Source organism: Stegodyphus dumicola, chromosome X1, assembly GCF_044657685.1.
Source record: "Stegodyphus dumicola isolate Sdum_Otavi_A_Nest chromosome X1, ASM4465768v1".
Taxonomy (NCBI): domain Eukaryota; kingdom Metazoa; phylum Arthropoda; class Arachnida; order Araneae; family Eresidae; genus Stegodyphus; species Stegodyphus dumicola.
Window position 1 is genome coordinate 201,103,496 of NC_140780.1, and position 21,737 is coordinate 201,125,232.

The following is a 21,737-nucleotide window of genomic DNA, read 5'->3' on the forward strand; positions in this document are numbered from 1 at the left end:
CAGCTCACTGTGGAAAATTCTTGACCACTAAGGTCTATTTATGTTGTCTTGCTACTGTTATATATATATATATAATAAATATATATATAATTACAAAACAATTCTTGTATATATATATATATATATATATGTAAATAATAACATAAATCTACCGGAAAGATCGCCAGTAGTAGCAGATGCACCAAAGTAGTAGCCTGTAGGCAAACGCACACCTTTCACAGAAAAACATTCTCGCCAAGCATTTTTCCCTTCTATGTCTGTAGATACCTATGCAAAATTAAAGTACTATATAAGTCTAATCAAAAGCTTTTCTTCCAACACATAAATGAATATAAGGAAAAAATAAAATTCATTAAATACATAATATGGCCCAAAAATATTTATACTTATAAATGAATTTTATAAGCTAAATGAAAACCAACTTTAAACTTTAGCTGAGCAGAATTTGCTTTTGTTTAATGGTCTAATACAGTGGTTCTCAACCTGGTCTGTTCCATGCATCCCTTTTACCATTGCTAGATCATCCCCCCTTCTCCATAAAAGTCTGACCATATTCCCCATTAAACTAAGAATTTCCCATGTGGAAATCTTCCTTGTTGAGAATACCGGGTATAATTAAATATAAAACAGTTATTTTTCTATTTACTATTACTATTTTTAACTGATTACATCTTTTAACCTTTTCTGAAATATTTAAAGTATTTTGCTGAATTTAAATTTTAGATTGTGTCAAATCAAAACATGAAAGATTTTTCATTTCTGTTGTAATGTTAGTTTTACAAACGACAACACATGCTTAACCACTATTTAGCAAAATAAAGAATTCTGTAGCTGTAAGTTAAATTCCTGATATGAACACACTCATCATAAAAGGTGTTATGACCTACCTCCACTGCCACCGAGATATGGCGCTGGATAATCTTGCTAGTTTTTTTCTGTATTATAGTATATGTATAGTGAGTAGAAATAAACGTCTTGTCTGAATGGCGGCATTGATTTTTTATTGAGTGTAGAACACAATTTCCGCCCCCCTTCACAAAAGAGGTGAACATTTTTTTGGTGTCAGGAAGTGGAGTTCGGTGAAAATGTGGTGGTAATAATATGCATCATCAAATTTTGTGTGAAAAAATAGTGTGGTGATATGGGAATATGTGTTGCACGGAAATCGAAAGTGAGGATGATGGTTCCATTGTGTAGATTATGGTGAGTAGTTATTTTGGTTTGTTGAAATAATGTTTAGTGTTAAATTTTGTTTATTAGTGTTGTGTATTGAGGTGTTCCTACATGATATTTTGAATTGATAGTGTCTGTGTTGAGCTTGATGTGTTTGTTTTTGTGCTCATTTGTGTTCTAGTTGTCAATTCAAGGTTGTATTTTTCTTTGAATTAAGATGAGTCTTAATTCAAAGACGCTTAAGTCATTAAAAAAAGATGATTTGACGCTCGTGGCGGAGGAGTTGGGATTAGTAATTCTGAGTGGGGCGAAAACTGTTACTTTGAAAACTTTAATAGAAAGTTTAGAAGTTTATGCAAACGATGCTGAATTTGTGCAAAATGTTATTGATAATATTTTAGAGGAAAAGAAAATGCAAATTGAGAAACACAAATCAGAAAACGAAATTAGATTAGAGTTAGAAAAAATAAAACTTTCTCAGTTAGAGGCAGAATTAGCTTTCGCTAACACTAGGAAAGACTTGCTACAAAATCCAAATGTTGAGATGGACACCTCAAATCAAAATATGGAAAATTTAATTAAAAGTGTAAAAACTTTAACAATTCCTGTACCTACTAAAGCATAATCCTTTAATCTCTTTTTCCAATCAATTGAAAGGGCTTTTAGGACAAAAGTACCTGAAGATTTAAAAGCAGAAATCCTATTATATTTTAGGAGAGAAGGTCACTAATTTAATGGCATATGTAAAGGAAGAAGATATTAATAATTACGATAAACTAAAGTCCATGATTTTAAAGGCATTTCAGCCAACCCCTCAAGAGTGCTTAAATAATTTTCGTTCTATGCAAAAATTATCATCCGAGGACTTTGTACAGTTTGCATCAAGGTAAAGTGCAAATTTTGAATATTATTAGTTGAGAAATGTAAAAGATTTTAAATCGTTATGTCATCTTATGGTTTCAGATAAAATATTCAGTGAACTTGATCGTGAATTAAAGACCCACGTAGCAGTTAAACAGGGAGAGACATGGTTTGAAACCCAAACTTTAGGTCGTGAATGTGATATTTATTTGTCATCAAAAGGTAAACAGAAAACAGAATCCTTTTTTGCAAAATCATTTACTGGTAACGATAATATAAGAGGCGATGGAAATAATGCTAATAAACTTCATAATAATTACAAAAATATTTCTATTTACATATTATTATTACAAAAATATTTCTGGAGCAAAAGATCAAACATGTATTTCGTGTAAAACTAATCCAAACCACTCGATACAAAAGTTTCTTAATTTTACAAGGCTTTCAGAAAATGAGCATGTTGAAATTATTAAGTAATATAACCTTTGTTTCAAATGTTTTTCTTCAGAGCCTAATATGAAAAAGTGTACAGCCAGAAATTGTTTCTGTGCGAAAGCTCATCATTCTATGACACTTTTCCCTAAACAAAATAAACTCTTTCGAAAGTAGAGAACGGTGGCGCCGAACAAACTCAGTGCAATTCTTCAGTGTCAAGGTCAAGCCGAATACATAAATCATCTGTGCTGTTACTCACTTGGAGTACATACGTTAGCTCTGTTATAAATAAAACGAAATTCAATAAAATGATGCAAATTTTATGCGATAATGGCTCCAAAAGAAGTTGTTGTGCAAAGTCCCATGCAAATTAAAATCAATTAGAAAGGAAAGGCCGTCAGTTTTTTCTTTTGTCTCAGCAAAGCCTACAGAGAAATTATATGAAGCAGTAGAATTAAAATTATCTAGTAGATACAATACTAATCAGTGCATTCAAATTGAAGTGCTAGTGTTCAATACTATTACAGAGGCATCTGTTTCTGTTCGAAATGAAGGAGTACAAAATTTTATGCAGTCCCGCGGATTAGTCTTAGGCAATTGTTGTGACAGTAATATAAACATTGAGATATTAATTGGGGCAGATATGTTTTGGCAGATTATTGAAGCCTTTTCTTTCGAAAAACTAAACCAGGAAATTACTTGCGTGCCAACGATTTTCGGGTTTGCTTTACAGGGAAGTCAACATGTTTACAAGCCAAATGCTCTAAGACTGCAGTTTCAGAGAATTTTTGTGTAGCCACTTCAGATGTTCAGGTATTGTGAGAGTTTGATGCTTTAGGAATTAAAGAAGAAGAAGAGTTAAACGTAGTTGATAAAGCGTTGATAGATGAATTTGAGAAAAATTTTAAATTGGTGAATGAGAGATATGAAACTGATTTATTCGTTTCATATCTCTCGTCAGTTCGAATCCCAAACTCTTCACGTCACTAACTATTTGGGCACTTACAAAGTGAGAACCAGCTCCTACCATCCAAGTTCCAATGGAATTAATTTAGAAGACAAACAACAAAAATCAGCGTTATATTTTCAAATTTCACAGAAATTTACTCTGTGAAATTAAAAAATTTAACGCTGATTTTTGTTGTTTGTCTTCTAAATTAATATTTCTAATGGAGTTGTTGAGAGATTTTAGAGGCCTATGGGAGGCTGCTGTTAAATCCATGAAGTTTCACATGAGACGTGTTATAGGATCGCAGATACTCTCACAAGAATTTTAAATGTGTCTCGTGGAGATTGAAGCCATACTTAACTCTCGTCCTTTAGTGGCTGCTTCTGAGAACCCAAATGATTTTTCTGTCATTACACCGGGTCACTTTATTATCGGTTCCAAGTTAAAAGGTGTTCCTGAGCCTGATGTTACAAATGAGAAAATTCCCATCCGTGAACGGTGGAAATTAGTCACACACATTTCCCAATCATTTTGGAAATCGTGGTCAATGGACTAATTGACTCAGCTGCAAGTGCACAAGTGGAAACTTCCCAGTGGCGATTTACACGTGAATGAATGACTTAATGCTAATCAAGGATGAGAACTTGCCGCCACTTAAGTGGAAGATGGCAAAAGTAATTTGCACTTATAAGAAAACTGACCAAAGAGTAAGGTTAGTCAACTTGAAAACTGTGTCGGGTGAAATGAAACGCCCAATACATAAACTGGTCAGATTTCCTATAAATGACTGATTGATTTACTTTTTGCATGGTTTATAATTATATTTACAGTTTGTAATTTTTATGTGTTGCATTTATATTTCAGTTACATTTCTTGTTAAGCTGATGACTGGGTTATGGGGACCCAGTGTGTTATGACCTTCCACTGCCACCAAGAGATGGCACTGGATAATCTTGCTAGTTTTTTCTGTATTATAGTATATGTATAGTGAGTAGGAATAAATGTTTTGTCTGAATGACAGCATTGATTTTTTATTGAGTGTGGAACCCAATTTCCACCCCCCTTCACAAAAGAGATGAACAGTCTTGGAAAACCCAGGTGATAAAATTTCATTTTTTATCATTATATTGCCTTTATCTTCTTACCCACATCTCTCAGTCTAGCTTAAAAATTTGATGGTTTCCAAGAAAATTAAATTTTGCATTCTCAGGAAAAATATTCAATAATGTTTAAATTATGGCTTGATTTTAGTATTAAAATTACTCTGTCACTTATCCTTTTTATTTTAAGGCTAAAACTTTTACACTGCAGTGTTTGAAATTAGTGATAAATACCATGAGTTTATACATTCTGGAGAGCGAGTAGCAATAAGTCTGGATTATCAGCAAAATTACAAATTCATAGCTTCACTTTTATACTACTTGACATTTCTAAAACTTCTTGTATACAGTACAATGTACTCACGGTCAATACATCCTTTTCATATCTGACAGATATGTGTGTGTCATGGTCAGAATTTCGAAATTTTGCATCACAACCTGCAAGCTCGGTGTGAGTTCCATCTCTGTCATGATCATAATGTAGTGTTCCATTGTTCACCATAGCTGATATGTAAGGATGTCCATGCTAAAAGAAAAAAAAATATATTATTATAAAATGTGTGCTGAAATCCACTCGCATCAAAACAGAAATGAAAAAATATATAAAAAAATTAGTCATAATTTTGCATTTACTTACAAATTGTTTCAACACTTGAAATTTTAAGTAACTAGATTGTAAAAAAATGCTTTTTTTTTTTTTTTTTTTAGTTGAGAACTCATAAATAAAACAATTGATGCTTTATTCAAGTATGATATCAATAAAATGCTTTATTTTCATTTTGATCAATGATTGATTTAGTTTTGATCTATGATTCAAGTTGAACCAAGCTGAAATGAATCTTTTAAGCACAGAAAAAAATCTATATGAATTTAAATTGAATGATGCAAGATAAGTCTGACAACATTATCCTGACCAGATTTCCCTGAAGCCAAAAATGGAACATGATAATAAAAATTTTCCGAAAAAGATAAATTACAAAGTTTACTTTGTTGACAGCAACTCAGTTTTTCAAAGAGGTTTTGAATTTTAGCCAAACGTCTTGCTACTGACAAAGTGATGAGATTATTTCAAAAACTGTTAACTATAAATATAATTTGATTATTAGCTTTATGCTTTGAAAAACATTGTTCTGGAAACAGATAAACTTTCATATTATTTTGTATCAATTTTAGATTTACTCTAAAATTACTCTTGAGAATTCTTTTCAGGTTGCTACGTATCTCTTTTGAGCATATTTCTCCGAACAATTTGCTACTAGATCTCTCTCATGAATTACTCCTACCTTCAACATCAGAGCATATTATAGTAAAAATTATAGTCAGCTTCATATTCTTCCAATCTGCAACAAGTTTAATTATTTCCCCAAGAATTCATTTTGAAAAAAATCTAAACATTCTTCCACAAGTAAACTTTCCAAGTCGATCACATGAATTCTAAAAAGATATATTTGTAAGAAAAATTACTGAAGCTGTTCCTACGCTGATCCCATATATTCTAAAATTACTCTAGCATTTTCAGGAACCTATGGTGGAGTGAGACAATATACTAAAATCCAGGACTCACTGCACAGTAGAAGGCACCTAGTCACCTTAGGGAACAAACAGATATCAATCAAACTCAGCATTACAGATGGCAGAAATGAGTACACATACAGATTCCAGTCCATAAAGAAAGATAGAAATTGAATTCAAGAAACCATTCCAAAAGTAATAATGATCCATGTAACTGCTATTTTCACGACCGGCTTTGATAAGACAGTTCGTTATATATAATCATGATAATAATACATCAGCAACCCATATTTTAATTGACACTGGAGCAGAAATATCATTATCCCACCATCGCCATCAGAAAAAGGATCTGTGTCTAAGCTCAACCTGTTTGAAGCTAATGGTACAACAATCAAAACACACGGTCAAAAATTGTTGGAAATGGATTTGGGCCTGTGCAGATCTTTCAAGTGGCCTTTCATAATTGCAGATGTCAATGAAACATATCACTGGAACAAACTTTCTATCTCATTTTAACTTATTAGTCGACAGTTAAAACAGGAAATTAATCCATGGTACCACCTCACGAACAAATAAAGGTACTTTATGTAACAATAGCATCACTCCTAAATTGATTTCTAACACTTTTCAAAACCAAATAAAGCCATTTTAAATAGATTTCCTAACTTACTTAAACCGAACAAAATTAAAAAACATGATGTGCAGCATTTCATAAAAACCAAATGAAACCTCATATGTTCCAAAATCAGAAGATTTTCTCAAGAAAAGTTGATTGCTGCTTAAAAAGGAATTCGATTATATGCTTCAAGTTCTCTGTATACCATCCTAAAGTACGTGGTCAAGCCCATTACATCTCACTTTAAAAAATCCAGTGACTGCAGATCATGTGGTGACCACCATGCATTAAATGTGAGCACTTACCCAGTAACATTTCTAATGGACTGCACAAATATTTTGCATGGAAAAACAATGTTTCCAACCATAGATTTAATAAAGGCCTACCAACAGATCCCTATTCATGAAGCTGATATTCTGCCATCATAACACTTTTCAAATTTTTTGAATTTCCTTATCTGACATCTGCTCTATGCAACACTGCTTAAACCTTACAAAGGTTTATGAACACCATGCTGAGTGGACTAGACTTTTATGTTCTACAGTCTCGATGACATTTTCATTGGTTCTCCGAACAGAGAAACACACAAAAAACATCTTGAATTAAGTCTTTAAAAGGCTAAATAACTACAGACTAAGCACAAAACTTGAAAAATGTAAATTTTGCCTGAGAAAAGTTGAATTTTTAGGTTATGAAATATCAACGAAAGGAATACATCCTTTTCCATTGAAAGTGGATATAATTAAACAATAGCCTTAACCAGAATCCTTCACAAGATTATGCAGAGTTTTAGGACTAGTGAACTTTTACCACCATCGCTTCATCTTTAAATCTTGCTTAAAGGAGTGAAGCAAGTGAATCATCACAATCTTGCTTAAAGGAGTGAAGAAAAACAGTAAGAAAAATCTTTATAATTAGGACTGAAGATAACCAGAATGCTTTTACTGATATAAAAAGCACATTGTGCAACTCAACATTAAGTTCACCCTAATCAGAAGACACAGATCACTATAACAGGTACATTTGTTTCCAACACAGACATGGTTATCCATCAACTATATGATGGTGAGAAACAATAGCTAAGCTTTTTCTCTTCATCTCTAACATCAGTGCAGAGAAACTACAGTGTTTATGATAGATAATTACTTGCAATCTACCTAGCCATAAAGGCCTTTTAAACACATTCTGTAAGGATGATGATCATTTATTATCTTCACTGATCATAAACCTACCATCTTTGTCTTCCAGCAGAATTTAGATACAGCCTCTTTAAGACAAGTCCACCATTCACTACAGACATATGTACATCACTACATTCACTACAGATATATGTATATTTCTAGACAAGAAAACATCATAGCAGACATATCCATAATTTGAAACTTTTGCTACTCCAGCTCCAACTGATTATACAGTTATTGCAGATTACCAGAAGGATGAAGACTTCCAAGCTTCTTAAATCAAATTCCAGTTTCAAAATAGTATAAATTCCTAGCAATAGAAAAATGTACTGTGATACCTCCACTAATTTTAACTGGCCATAACATTCCCAAAGAATTTCACGAAAGAATATTTTTTTTCATATATAATTTATCCCAGCTTGGAATTCACGCAACAATGAAGCTGGTGACAAAAAGACTCATCTGACCTGGAATAAACAAAGACTGTCATCGGTGGACTACAGCATGCTCGGCATGACAACAAGCCACAGTTCATAAATATACCCACGCTACACCTGCTGAATTCAAAGCTCCAAATGAACATTTCAAGCACCTTAAACATCCACATTGTTGGCATTTACCATCTTGCAAAGGTTTTCAGTATCTTCTTATTATGATCGATAGATTTACTCAGTGGATTGAAGCTGTTCCTTTGGAAGACCAAAACTGCAGATTCTATTATAAGTGCCCTTATCCCAATTTGGATTTCCAGACTTGGAATACCAGAGAAGATAACTTCTGACCAAGGTACACAGTTTGAAAGCCAAATCTTCTAATACTCGAACAAATACTTAGGTTTTTTTAAAGCTAACGCCACCATAACTTATCACCCATAACCTAATGGTTTAATTGAATGCCAACAACAAACTTTGAAACACAGCCTGAAATCCCACCTTCAGACGACAAATTCTTGAACTGATGTTCTGCCATTCGATCCGCCACTAAAGAAGATAAAATAAATCTTGTTAGATAAAATAAAAAAGTTCTGCTGAACTTGCGTATGGCATACCTGCCAGAATTTCCAATAAATATCACACAGAGAAGCATTCAAATTTCACTCAAAAATCACACAGCCACATCCATAATCTGATATCAACTCTAACAACTAGACATGGAAAAAAAAAGTTTTCATACAAGGACTTAGCAAAGTGTTCACATGGATTTATATCTCTACATATGATGAAAGAAAGAGTCTGTCTGTATTTGTGTGTCTTTCGTTCGCGCTGCGCGTAAGCTAATAGACCCATGGCTACAAAATTTGGTACAGTGCATCTAGACAAGAGCCAGTGCACCTCAAAGCGATTTTTAGAAATTCGAATTCGAATTTTATTTATTTTATGTTTTGTGACGAAATTGTGTCATTTTGAGACATAATGGGCTATAGGAAAGCGAGAGTTTACTCTACACATTCCATTTTCACATCGTCATGAAACGGAGGCACTAAATTTCGTGTTTCAATAAATTGATTAAATACGAATTTATTTAACAAAGGGAGCTTAACACCTTTCCAACAAGATTTTTTCTAAAAAAAAGTTTATTTTTTAAAATGTAAAGTTTATTTTTCTTTGATTTTGGGACACGTTAAACTTTCATCCTTGTGACTGCTTTTACAAAAATAATTTTGGAAAAATAATATTTTGTATTTTTAAAATTTTTTTTAAATGAAGCTTCCAAGTACACTTCTCACATCTTTAAAAATGTGATTTTGGCAACAATTTTCCTGTCTTATTATTGTTGAGATTTTTGATGAAATTGCATCATTTCGAATAATTTCATTCTTTTAGAAATATGGCTTTGGCAAAAATTTTTGATCGTATTTCTTATGTCACTGTTTTTAAGAGATTGGCATATTTCATTGTCATTTATATTTATATATATATATATAATACATTTTTATTGATTTTTTTTTTTTTTTTTTTTTTTTTTTTTTTTTTTTTTTTTTTTTGTTTTATAAAGTTGTTCTGCAGAGTAAAATTCTGCATGGAATTTTATGTTTTTTGAGTTGCTTTCATGTTATTTTTTGCTTATTCCACTGTTTGTAAGATACTGAAAAGTTTTGCATGACTTTTTTTTCTTCTAAGGAAAGTTGGTTAATTTTTTTATTAGGATAATTAATATTTGTATTAAGGGATATAGCTTATTTCAATGTAATTTTTTTCTCTTGAAAATATAAGATAAAATATCATTAATTATACTTTGCTTTTCAGAATTTTTTGTTTTTTGTATTCTTTTATGTTATTTATTGCTCATTTCACTGTTTTTAAGATATTGAAAAGTTTTGAGTGATTTTTTTAAGAAACAAAGTTCTTAACCTCCTTTATACCATTTGAGTTCTTAAGATTTTGCAAAGGGAAGTTAATTTATTTATTAGGATAATTAATATTTGTATTAAGGGATATTGCTTATTTCATTGTAATTTTGTTATACGTAATAACTTTTTTTTTTTCTGAAGTTTTCTGCAGAGTAAAATTCTATGCAGTTTTTAAATTTAATGTTTGGTGTTTCCTTCAGCTATTTTTCCGGAACATTTAAAAGCCAGACGAAGGCTGGCAGCGAAGCTGCTAGTTTAATAATATAATTTCAATTTTTCTTCAGCCAACCTATTTTGGACCTAATTAAACAACATTTCGAGAAACTTTTTCATATTTTAAGCTCAAAGATGAAGTAACAATAAATCTTCAGACAGTGAAGCCAATAATTCCAAAATCTCACAACCACTTTCTAGTAAGAGAGACCCTTCCAGACCCTAGAAACACAGGAACTGGTCAAAGAGTGAGGCTTGCTGTATATCTGAAAGTTGTAACACTAAAGGGTGTGTGGCAGCATCATTTGCAATACTGAAATGCTATGGATCAAACTCTTCGCGCTGTGATTTTCTATATGCTCAAATGGTAACAGTAAAAGAGTTTGGAAAAGTAAGCATTAGAATTTGTTTTTCTTCTGTTATGTTGTTATGAAATTTGTTTTAAAAATTTTATTCTTTACAGTACACTACACTGTAAACACATTTGTCCTTAACCCTTTGACGGCTGGTGGTCACGCCTTGAAACCACCAATTTTCACATTTTTTTCTCCTCTTCCTTCTGAAATTTTCGAGTGAAAATCAATTGATTACTGATCTTTTACCTCTAAATAACACAAAATGACTACAGAATCATACATGTTATAAGGTCTTACTACTTCAAATCGAAAGGCTTTTAAAATTCGTTTTCAATGAGACAAAATAACCTCCTTTTATTAATATAAACAACTTTAAATTTCAAAAGTTATTCATCACACATCATGATTTCTATCATAAACAATAAAAAATAGCAATAAACTTCATATATATATAAAAAAAATTCTATATGTATGGCATTTGCTTTGTGGTTTCAGGGCGCGACCACTGCCCCCCCCACAATGCTCTAGAGGCTCGATGGTCGCACCTTGAAACCACTGCTCTTCACAATGGCGTTTCCTTGCTTCTCAAATAGGAATGTTTATTTTTATCCGAATACAGATAAGGGGTTTTGAAATCACAGAGTTATTTTATTACTAAACAATACATGCACCTGCCCAATAAAAAGGTCTTTCTTTTCCAGAGACTTTTCTCTGACCTCAACACACTTGCTCCCCAAGCTAGTATTGTAATTTTATAAATTATTTCCTGTGGTTTAAATTTAATGTAAATATACTTTGCTATAATTAAAAATAGAAATTATGTAAAGTTTTATTTAAATTAAAAATATTTTTCGAATATTTTGAGATGAAATACAAATAAAATAAGTATGAATGGGAAACGAATGATCCGTACCAAAGTCAAACAGACCAAGCCCCTCCCCCAATTAACCAAAAAAAAAAACACAAATTTCATGTACCAGATGAAAAGAAACTAAATAACACTGGGCATATAGCAGTGAAATTTAGATCCAATCAGTGTACATTTTGTAGCATAAGGAAGAAACATCATAGAAGATACATGTGCAAAACGTGCAATGTGGCAATGTGGGTCTATGCATGCACCAAAAAGACAAAACACGCTTTGAACAGTGTCACAAAAAATATTTGTTCTTTGAAATTTAAAAAAAAAAAAAAAAACTGAGTCTTTTTTTTTTATCCTTATTTCACTGAGTTTTTTAATCGATGTAGCCAAACCTCCTTACTATGTAGGTACTTATACTTTCACTGCTATAGTAAAATTACGTAAATGTTTATTTTTTAATTTTTTCTGAGGATTTAGTTTTAAAAATAATGTAAAATATATATATATATTATTATGCAATTCTTACATACATTTTTTTAAATTTGTAAATTTCGTCATTTATTGGAAACACGCAAGGAGAAAGGTAAGTTTTTTACCCTACTACCTAGGTAAATTTCAAAGTCCTAGATGCGTGGTGGTATCACAGTGCGACCACCACCCACAAAATGGGCAACAGTAGATTTTAATTCATATATTATTTGTCTCTAGGATCATAATATTCAATTTCTAGAGTTTTTAGTTAAAAAAATTATAAAAATAATATTGCGCATATCAAAGGGTTTATCAACAAACCTATACACATTTGTAGAAAATTATTTACCTATTTAAAGCAGAAAAAAAAAAGTTCCACATACCTACTCAATCTATAACCATTACTTTGACGCTTTTTTGGAGAACAAGCAGCAGTGTTACCCATAAAATATTATTGTGTAAATAAATATGTCTGTATTTCTTCTTTCCTGTTTCTGGCAACAGATTTTTCACATGAAAGTGATGAGTTTCAAAACAATTCCTTGTTCTGTTACGAGATCAGGAACAGGAAAAGGAGTGTATGGAAGTGTTGGAAACTCTTCCAATTTTCTTCAATGTTTAAGAACATGGCTCATTTTAGAACTCCCATAAATGAAAAAATTTTGCAATTTTCCCATGGATTACAGGAAAATGACTATGAAGAATTACAGATGATGATGATTTTATTCCAAAAAAACTGGATATACTTGATAGTAATTCTGAAGTTGATGGACCCCCCAAAAGAACTTTAGGTTTCCTTCCCCCCCCCCCGAGCCCACCAGCGGCCGAGCGGTAAAGTCGCTGAACACTGGTAGTTCGGTCCGAGGTTCGAATCCCGCGAAGGGGCTGGCTGCATGGGCGTTTTCGTGGTTTTCCCCATGTGTAACATGTATACGAGCCAGTTTCCCTTAGAAAGTCCTCCACGAAGGCATCCCTCCCCTTAGGCAGATAGCCCTCGAGGCTTTGCCATAATCACACACAAACACACCTTCCCCCCCCCGAAAGGTCCCAATTTAATCATACACAGAATAAACAAATAAACAAGCATGATAGATAACTGAAAGGAATTTCACAGCACAGATTACTTCTGATGCCGCATCATAGAAATTATTAAGTTAGAAGAGATGCCACCGACATATATATATATATATATGTAATGATTTTAAAATGTGTAGATGAACTTCTAACAGCTTAGATACTGCATAGATGACTGAGAAGACCGTAGTGGCTTGAAGATGGCAGAGTGGAAAACATGATGACGCAAACGCAATTTAGCACAAGGTTTTTTGAAAAATCCTGATCTTTATTATTTTACGTATATCAAACCATCCTTTTGCACAAAGATGTTTCCTAATTATATTTGAATACAGTAAGTTCCAATTTGATGTACGACATCTTCTTAAACAAGTAAGCAGCAGCAGCATGGATTAAAAGCGTCTTGCCAGCAGGAGAGCTTACACGAAAAAGGGAGTGTGTCATAGCACTTTAGAGGAAGAAGGTTGGGAAGCGGAAAGGTTTCAGTGCAGAGTTTTGGTTTACAATTAATTTGATTGGACAAGAGGTCTGCATTAAAACGTTTCGTAAGATATAAAAATCTGGAACCTGTGAGAAGAGATGAATTTAGGAGCAGATTACTGAATTCAGAATGTTAATTTTGAGGTCGCCAATTATTTTTTTTTAAACAGCTATCATATTTTGTTATATCTTACATATTCCCCCCTTTAAAAGAAAAAGGTGGAGCAATAGAGAAGCCTTTTTGAGAGAAAAAGTATTAGAACAGCAAAATATGAGAAATATTTTGAAATTACCAAACAAAAATTAACTTTTGAACAATAAAATTATAATATGTAAAATTTTGAATTCAAAAATAATTTTAAATACTATATTGTTTAAAAATAATTGCAGATTTTTATAGTCCTATTAAAATTTGAGTCCAATCTTTAAAAAGTTTTTGTTTCTGGAACATTCACATCATAATTTTGATACTTCAGGGAAGGATTTCCAAAACGTTTTACACCCAAGATTACAATTATAAAGATTTTATATACCCACAAATTATTACGAATAATCATGAATCTTAAAATTTCACACAATACTAATTTTTACATATATAAGTAATACATTTACCATTTGGAATAGCATTGTTGAAATGATGGTTTTTACCTGTAATTACTACATTTTACAATTTTCATATTTTACACAAACTAGAGGACCCCACAGCTTTCTCCTACTACACACATCCAGATATTTGGGCAAATCCACTTTAAACAGACTCATGCATTAAATTTTCATGAGTGGTTAGTGAATTGCATTATAATAATAATAAAAAAAACATTCAACAACATTCCATTATAATAAAAAAATTCTATATAATAAATTAAATAAAGTGGAAGCCTTCAAAGTTTATAGGACATGAGGAGGGTAAAAGGAACAATTATGCAGAACTAGGCCTCTGTTTCTGAACCAGTACTCCCTCATCATATTTCATATTTAACATACAGTTATTGATAATTATACCCCAATGGATTTCAAATACTGTCAACTTTTTATAAATATGTATTGATTTTAAAAATGTGTAGATGAAAACAGTGGAACTTTTAACAGCTTAGATACTGCATAGATGCCTGAGAAGAACATAGTGGTTTGAAGATGGCAGAGTGGAAAACATGATGATGCAATTTAGCACAAGGTATCTTGAAAAATCACAATCTTTATTATTTTACATATATCAAACCATCGTTTTGCATAAAGGTGTTTCCTAATTGTATTTGAATAGAGTAAGTTCCAATTTGAAGTACGATGCCATCTTAAGCAAGTCTTAACAGACCAACCTCTAAGGATAATTCTCGGACAGTCCATCGGCAGTCTATGGTAAGGAGACCGCTCACGATGTCAATGTGCTCTTGAGGAATGGAGGGCCGACCTGTGCATTGCAAATCCGCAGTCTCATTCCGACATGAATGAAATGCTTGAACCCATCGTGCTACCGTCCTGTACGGTAAAGCATTTGTGCCACAGGCTTCCACTAATCGTCGATAGCATTCTGTTGCATTTTTGCCACGGGCAACCTCGATTTTAAGCCACAACCGCTGATCACCTTTTGAAAACATGCTTTAGAATGATGGAAACGAAACTCCTCACTTTAACGCCACACAACTACCCTTCTAAGCAGATCAACTATTTTTTGCACTCTACACATTGACAACAGCGCCACCTGACTGCTCTCATATCCTATTTGTGCATGCCTGCCCTTCTGCGAGTTTTAAGGTTAAGTTGCCACTATTTAATTTACAACCCTCATAGTTCTTTAAAAATATTCTTATCAAGAAATTTCTCTGCCAAATAGATTGATGGTTAAAAACAGCATAAATGAAAGAAACTGGACATCATAGGTTTCAAACTATGTTTTTCATTTTAATCACCAACACATTACCAATAAACTGTTGCAAGTTTTGACAATTTAACTCAATTATTACTCACTCAATATTGCTCAAACTTGAGGCCCGATTTTCTTCTTTATTTGAGTGATGCATACTAAGCTTTTGCTAATGCATTAAAGTTCTTGTGTAATGTTGCACAAAATCTACGAGTTCAAGAATGTGCACTCGTTTTCTCTATCAACAGCAGTAAAATGGCTCCCTTCACTCATACTCATATGCAATGAAACCTATTGGTTCATTTCACCCAATACTTGAAACATATTCAAACGAGTAAATGCCAAAATTAAATGAACATTTATTACAATTTATGAAAAACCAAAAACAGTATTAACCGAATATAAAGTAAATAAAAAATACATGCAAATAAATAATCCTTTAAGCATTTTTAATTCCATGCAAATACTACATACATTTGCTTCAATAAAGACGCCAAATGGACTAGTCAAGTCTAGCACACACATCAAAAGTAGAATACACTTGCCTAGATAATTTAAATAAAAGAAATTTTTCATGCAAAATAACTTACGTTATGATGACCATTCTGGTTTGCATACGTGTCCAAAAATATACCTAGTCCATTGAAATAATCAACACTTCCAAACACAGGTCCTTAAATGTTTCAAAAAACGTTACTCATTTCTGAGGCTTACTTACTATAAAATCTCACATCACGAAAATTAGTTTCATAAAAGAAATAAGAAAGAAAGAACAATTCTGAATAATTACCTGAGGTAAGTGGTTGCTTTGTGTACCACAAAGCCATTCCATCTCCATACAATTCCTTGCCTTTGCCATAAATTTTAAAATGAACTTGGAGTTCCCAATTTTTTACATTACATGGCTGTAAATATAAATTATAATTAATACAATACTAAATTCAGCATTATACAACTACACAAGTTTTACATTCCATGAATTACTTTCTGCACAAAAATTACTTATACAGCTTTTATATAACAATATTTGAAGATTAAAAGAGTTTTTTTCTTACAATACACACTTGACATATGCAAATACTGTATATCTATTGATATACATAAAAGAATTTTCCATGCTTGTATAGAATTTTTTGTTACATCCTAATATGTGCTTTGATTACACAATATTGCCTCAAAACGCAAATTGTTATCATTGATATGGTCACCGTTTATTACCACATGCTGAATGATCCAAAAATAAAAATTCAATAATTTGAACATCATAAATCTTAGTGTGATGTAGTTTGGGGAGAAATTCACAGCAAGACATGGTATGTTTTCAATACGAAAAATTTTATTGTTAGAATAGTTATGCTACTTTCTGATTATCCACATCCCCTCTGAAAATCAGTACATTAATACACATAAGGAAATAGCCATTTTTAAAAAGAGCTCCATAAAAGAACAATGACTCAATCAAATTTAAAAAGGAATGAACATCTATAATAAAACATTTTTTTTCAAGAACAGCATGTTGATATACTATATTGCCTATATATTATATATATTGCCTAAAAAGTAATAAATTTTGTAAAAAAAAAAAAAAAAAAAAAAACACAATTAGCATTTCTTATAAAATATATACGTGGATGCATTCTTAAATTTTATTATGCAATTATATATATATATATATATATATATATAAATATGATAGGTTAAAATACCATTTATGCAGAAAACAGAGATTATCTCCAGTATGATAAAAAGATTACGATATTTTTATTTCAGAAAGAAGGAAAAATTATATGAAGCTGAACACACACACATATATTAAGAAGCTTGTTCATATACAAAAGCTGAGTGAAAGAAACATATCAAAAGAATTTTAAAGCATTAAAATTTTACTTGATGATGGCTTTTGTTTAAGAAATTTTGTATTATGCATTTGTATTAATTCTGTATTACATGAAACTGATGGAAATGCTATCCATCCAATAGTTATATGTTGCGAATAATTATTTAAATACAATCGTAAAATTTTTTTAAAAAGTAAACTTTATTTTTTTAAACTTTGCAGTATAGCACGCAACAATATACCATCTTATGTTACTATTAGTTACAGTGGCACGTTCTAATAAAATACACTTTTTGTTAATAACGAGCCACGTTACAAATAAAGAACTTATAGCAAAAGTGTAGCAGAATGCAAGCGCCACCTAGTGATGAATTTCGCGAAAGCCACTGAAAACTGCGACCCGGAATTTCGTTTAGTCTGGCAGGCCTTGAGTATAAGTTGGCCTTGCTCAAACGCAAGGAAATTATACTGCTACGGAAAGAGAAACTTTGGCCGTACTTTTAGCCGTACAGAGATTCAGAGTTTATTTTGGTAAGGCACCGATAGTCGTGTATTCAGATCATGCCGCTGTGGAACAACTATACTCCGGCAAAAACTTAAGTCCGCGACTCATAAGATGGGCATTAAAGTTGCAAGAATTCAGCTTAAACACACACACCGGGAAAGGAAAATATTGTGGCAGACGCATTATCTCGAATAAAATTGGACAAAGAAGGAAAACAAATAAAATGTTCCATATTAACATCAAAACTATTAGATTCCAGAGAAACAATTATTTCCGAGTTAAAAAAGGATCCAGAATATAGGCATATTTATGCATACTTGCAAACCCCGGATAATTTCGAACATCCGGATATAGTGGCTATAAGGAATAGAGCAGCAAACTATGAAATAGTCGATAAACTATTATTTTATACTAAAACAAAATGAAAATAGTGAAATAAGACCAGTCACTCCAGGCGGGTTGCGACTCAGTATTTTAAAGGAATTGCATGACACTTTTTTTCCCTGCAACTTCAAAGAGTGGTAACTGAGTATGTCAGGTTTTGCTATACATGCCAGTTAGTTAACGATGTAAATTATAACCCGGCTGGGTATCTAAATAGTATAAGATCTACTTTTCCTAATGAGTTAATTGGAATAGATCTACTGGGCCCATTTCCAAAAAGTTAAAGTAATAGAAATAGATATTTACTAGTGATAGTAGACCATTTCTCAAAATGGTTAAAATAGTCCCCCTTAAAAAAGCCTTAGCGAAAATTGTAGCCGATTTTTTCTAAATAAATCCATTTTAAAATATGATGCACCACTTAGGGTAATATCAGATAACAGCCCCCAATTCGTTAGTCAAATTTTTGAGGAGCTATGTGCAGGGCTTAGCATCTGCCACCTTAAGATGGTTCCGTACAGACAGCAGTCAAATATTGCCGAGAGTGTAAACAGAAACATAGTTAAAATCATTCAGAGCTATGTAAAAATGTATCACTGACATTTAGATGACTGTGTAGATGAACTGGCATATGCTCTCAGAATAGCAAAGCATGATACCATGGGAAAGGCCCCTTGTGAACTCTTTCTGGGAAGGAAGATAATTACCCCTTTAGATAAATTATTTTTTGTCCAGAAAAGGGAGGGAGAATTTAAACAAAAAGACATCAAAAATTAATTAATGATAAATCAAAAATTCAGATGTAGCTAGAGAAAAACAATTGCTCTACTATAATAAGAAAAGACGAGATTTTAATTTTAAACCTCAGGATAAAGTACCGAAAAGAAAATATGCATTGTCTTGCACATCACTCGAAAAAGTGTCAAAATTTTATCCGAGATTTGAAGGCCCCTGCGTGATTCAACGTATTTGTGGATCAGTTTTATTTTTAAAAGGAAGCAAAGAAGGCAATATTACTGCCAATGTGGATCAAGTGAAAAAATATCATGATCATAAGGACATGCCTATTTTTAAAGATCTTTTTCAGGAAACTTCAAACATAGGAGAAGGGCCCTCAACAGCACAAATCGTTCTTCCAGGAACCAAAAGGAATGAAAACAGAGTCTTGGAGCTGGATGGAAAGAAGCATCGACTTCAAGAGCTTAGATGTATGAATAAACACAAAATAGAAAAGCCCCATAAGAGAAATAAGGTCATGAGAAAGGAAGGGGAGACTAGACCCTGCACAACAGCATTTGAGACATCAGAACTTACGACACCAGCCACTAAGGAAGTCAAGAATAAGTTAGCACCTCAAGTTCCACACAAGAAATGCTCATTAGACAAGGAGCTGTTAAACAGAAGGAAATACCTAAGAAATGGAGAAGAGCCTACGGAGGTCCAACGAAAAATTCCCCGGCCACAACCAGAAAGCAACTAGCACACACAGAAGTAAAACATAGCCGAAAGAAACCAGTATGGACCGAGGCATCAAAAGAAAACGACCGGCAACTGAGAGAAATGGAAACGGTCAGAGTTGCCAGGGAATACGCGTAAGATGTCTCAATCAAGTTCTATCGTGACAAGATTTCGTCAAAAAGAGAATGACAGAGTACCCCAAACAAAAGATAAGTCAAAATTATTCTATTTAAATTTATTTTTAAAATCTAGTACAAAGTTGCTTGAAAATATTTGTCAGTTTTGCCTCGGAAAGAGGACAAGATTTGTTTAATTTAGCAAGAAGCTTACACTTTTGTATTTAGTAAGAGTTTACAATTTTGTATTTAGCAAAATGCTTACAATTTTGTGTTTGAAAAAAAAAAAAAGCTAAAAAGAATTGTTTTTGCATTATTGTTATTATATTATGCAAGTAATTTAAAATTTAAAATTTAAATTTAAAATTGTTCTATTAAGCAAGTAGCTTTAAATGTTTATGAAAAGGAAGAAAGTTTAGCAAATAATCTTCGCCATGTTAGAATGAAACGTTAACTTAAACATCATAGAGACAGTGGTAGAATGGTATCAAGAAAACGAACTTCATTACTCAAAGTGTTAGAAATTCGTGCATGTAGTTAATCTATGCTTATTTTTTAGTGGAGTAAAGTAAGAAATTGATTACGTAAAAATATTTGAATTCTGAATTACTTAAAGTATTTTGTATGCTTGAAATTGTGTTTCGAATGAAAGAGTAGTCTATGTTACTGATGATAAGTCTAAAAAGAAGTTAAGATAATTTGTGAATGAATGTAAATTAAAAGGTTAGGCTCTTCAGACTAAGTTAATTCTCACTAGCGTTAGCACCTCAGGCTGAGATTTGATTGTAAGATGTCTGTCTAGATCTAGTTGGTTTAATTCTAACAAGTAAATGTGGGGTAGTCGGTAAGTGTTGTACTCATAAAGCACGCTCGCATTTTACGCTACACTATGCTCCAGCATAGTGTAGTAAGGGGGAGTTTCAAGGTTAGTTAGAAAGATTGAATTGAGTAAATGTAGAAAAGGTTGAACTGTTAAATATATATATATATATATATATATATATATATATTAAAAGTGCGGCAAAAATAAGACATATGTAAGCATGTACTAAACTTTTTTCATTCCAAGACAAAACAAGAATTGCTAAAGAGAGAGAAGATATTGTAATTATGTGCCACATTTCTCTATCTGTAAAAAACCTTTAAATTTAGTTAAGGTATAGATTAAGATTGTAAAGGTGAACTCGCATGTAGATTTAGAATTTAGCTATCTTATCCAGACTTTTAAAGCCTTGTTATGTGATAGTTAAATTCTGGCGAGGGAAATTGTATGTAAAAGTGAACTCGCATGTAGATTTAGAATTTAGCTATCTTATCCAGGCTTTAAAAGCCTTGTTATGCGATAGTTAAATTCTGGTGAGGGAAATTGTAGGGTTTTTTTTATTTTGCATTACAAATTTATTTTAAGTTTTCCTGTTCTCAACTTCCCCTCACTTTTCTCGCCAGGATGTAAATTTAAAGTAAAGTGAAGTGCTATTTAAACATATGATTATCTCAGTTTATTCAGAGTGTGTTTCACTAGCCAAGCGCACGTTTCGTTGTTATTTCGCAGTCACGCTAGTAAAGCCTCTTGGCCTTATCAGTTTAGTATCACGCTGGTTAGATTTCTGCGAGTCCATCTCTTAGGAGTAATTTTGAAGTGCATTCTTGCACTTGTTTATTTTTTCAGATTTGATTTGTATATTATATTAGTCTACGTTAGTTACCGCAGCAAGTGAATGGTGTTTTGTAACACACGAAGTTCGTGCTTTCTGTTAAATTAGTTTGATTTAATAAAGGATTATTTTCCCCCCTTCTTCTGTGCTGGTATTTAATTCAAGCCTGTGCGAGAATTCGCCAGGTTCACTGTAGGATCTAGGTTAGTGTATGTGGAAAAGTAGAGATAGATCTTACAGAATAATTATTCCAATCAACCACTGAGTTGTGATTCATTTGAAATAAGC

General features: G+C 32.3%; 1 protein-coding gene across 1 annotated transcript in view; it reads right to left on the reverse strand.

Annotated features, from left to right (window-relative positions):
• LOC118182213 (vesicular integral-membrane protein VIP36-like) overlaps nucleotides 1–21,737 on the reverse strand; it is a 69,652-nt gene that overhangs the window by 22,810 nt on the left and 25,105 nt on the right. Inside the window, exons 3-6 of the mRNA XM_085808016.1 lie at nucleotides 16,285–16,399; nucleotides 16,085–16,167; nucleotides 4,883–5,044; nucleotides 153–267 (exon numbers count right to left, since the gene is read on the reverse strand). Coding sequence (XP_085664142.1) covers nucleotides 153–267; nucleotides 4,883–5,044; nucleotides 16,085–16,167; nucleotides 16,285–16,399 — 475 coding nt within the window. The remainder of the gene's footprint in view (nucleotides 1–152; nucleotides 268–4,882; nucleotides 5,045–16,084; nucleotides 16,168–16,284; nucleotides 16,400–21,737) is intronic.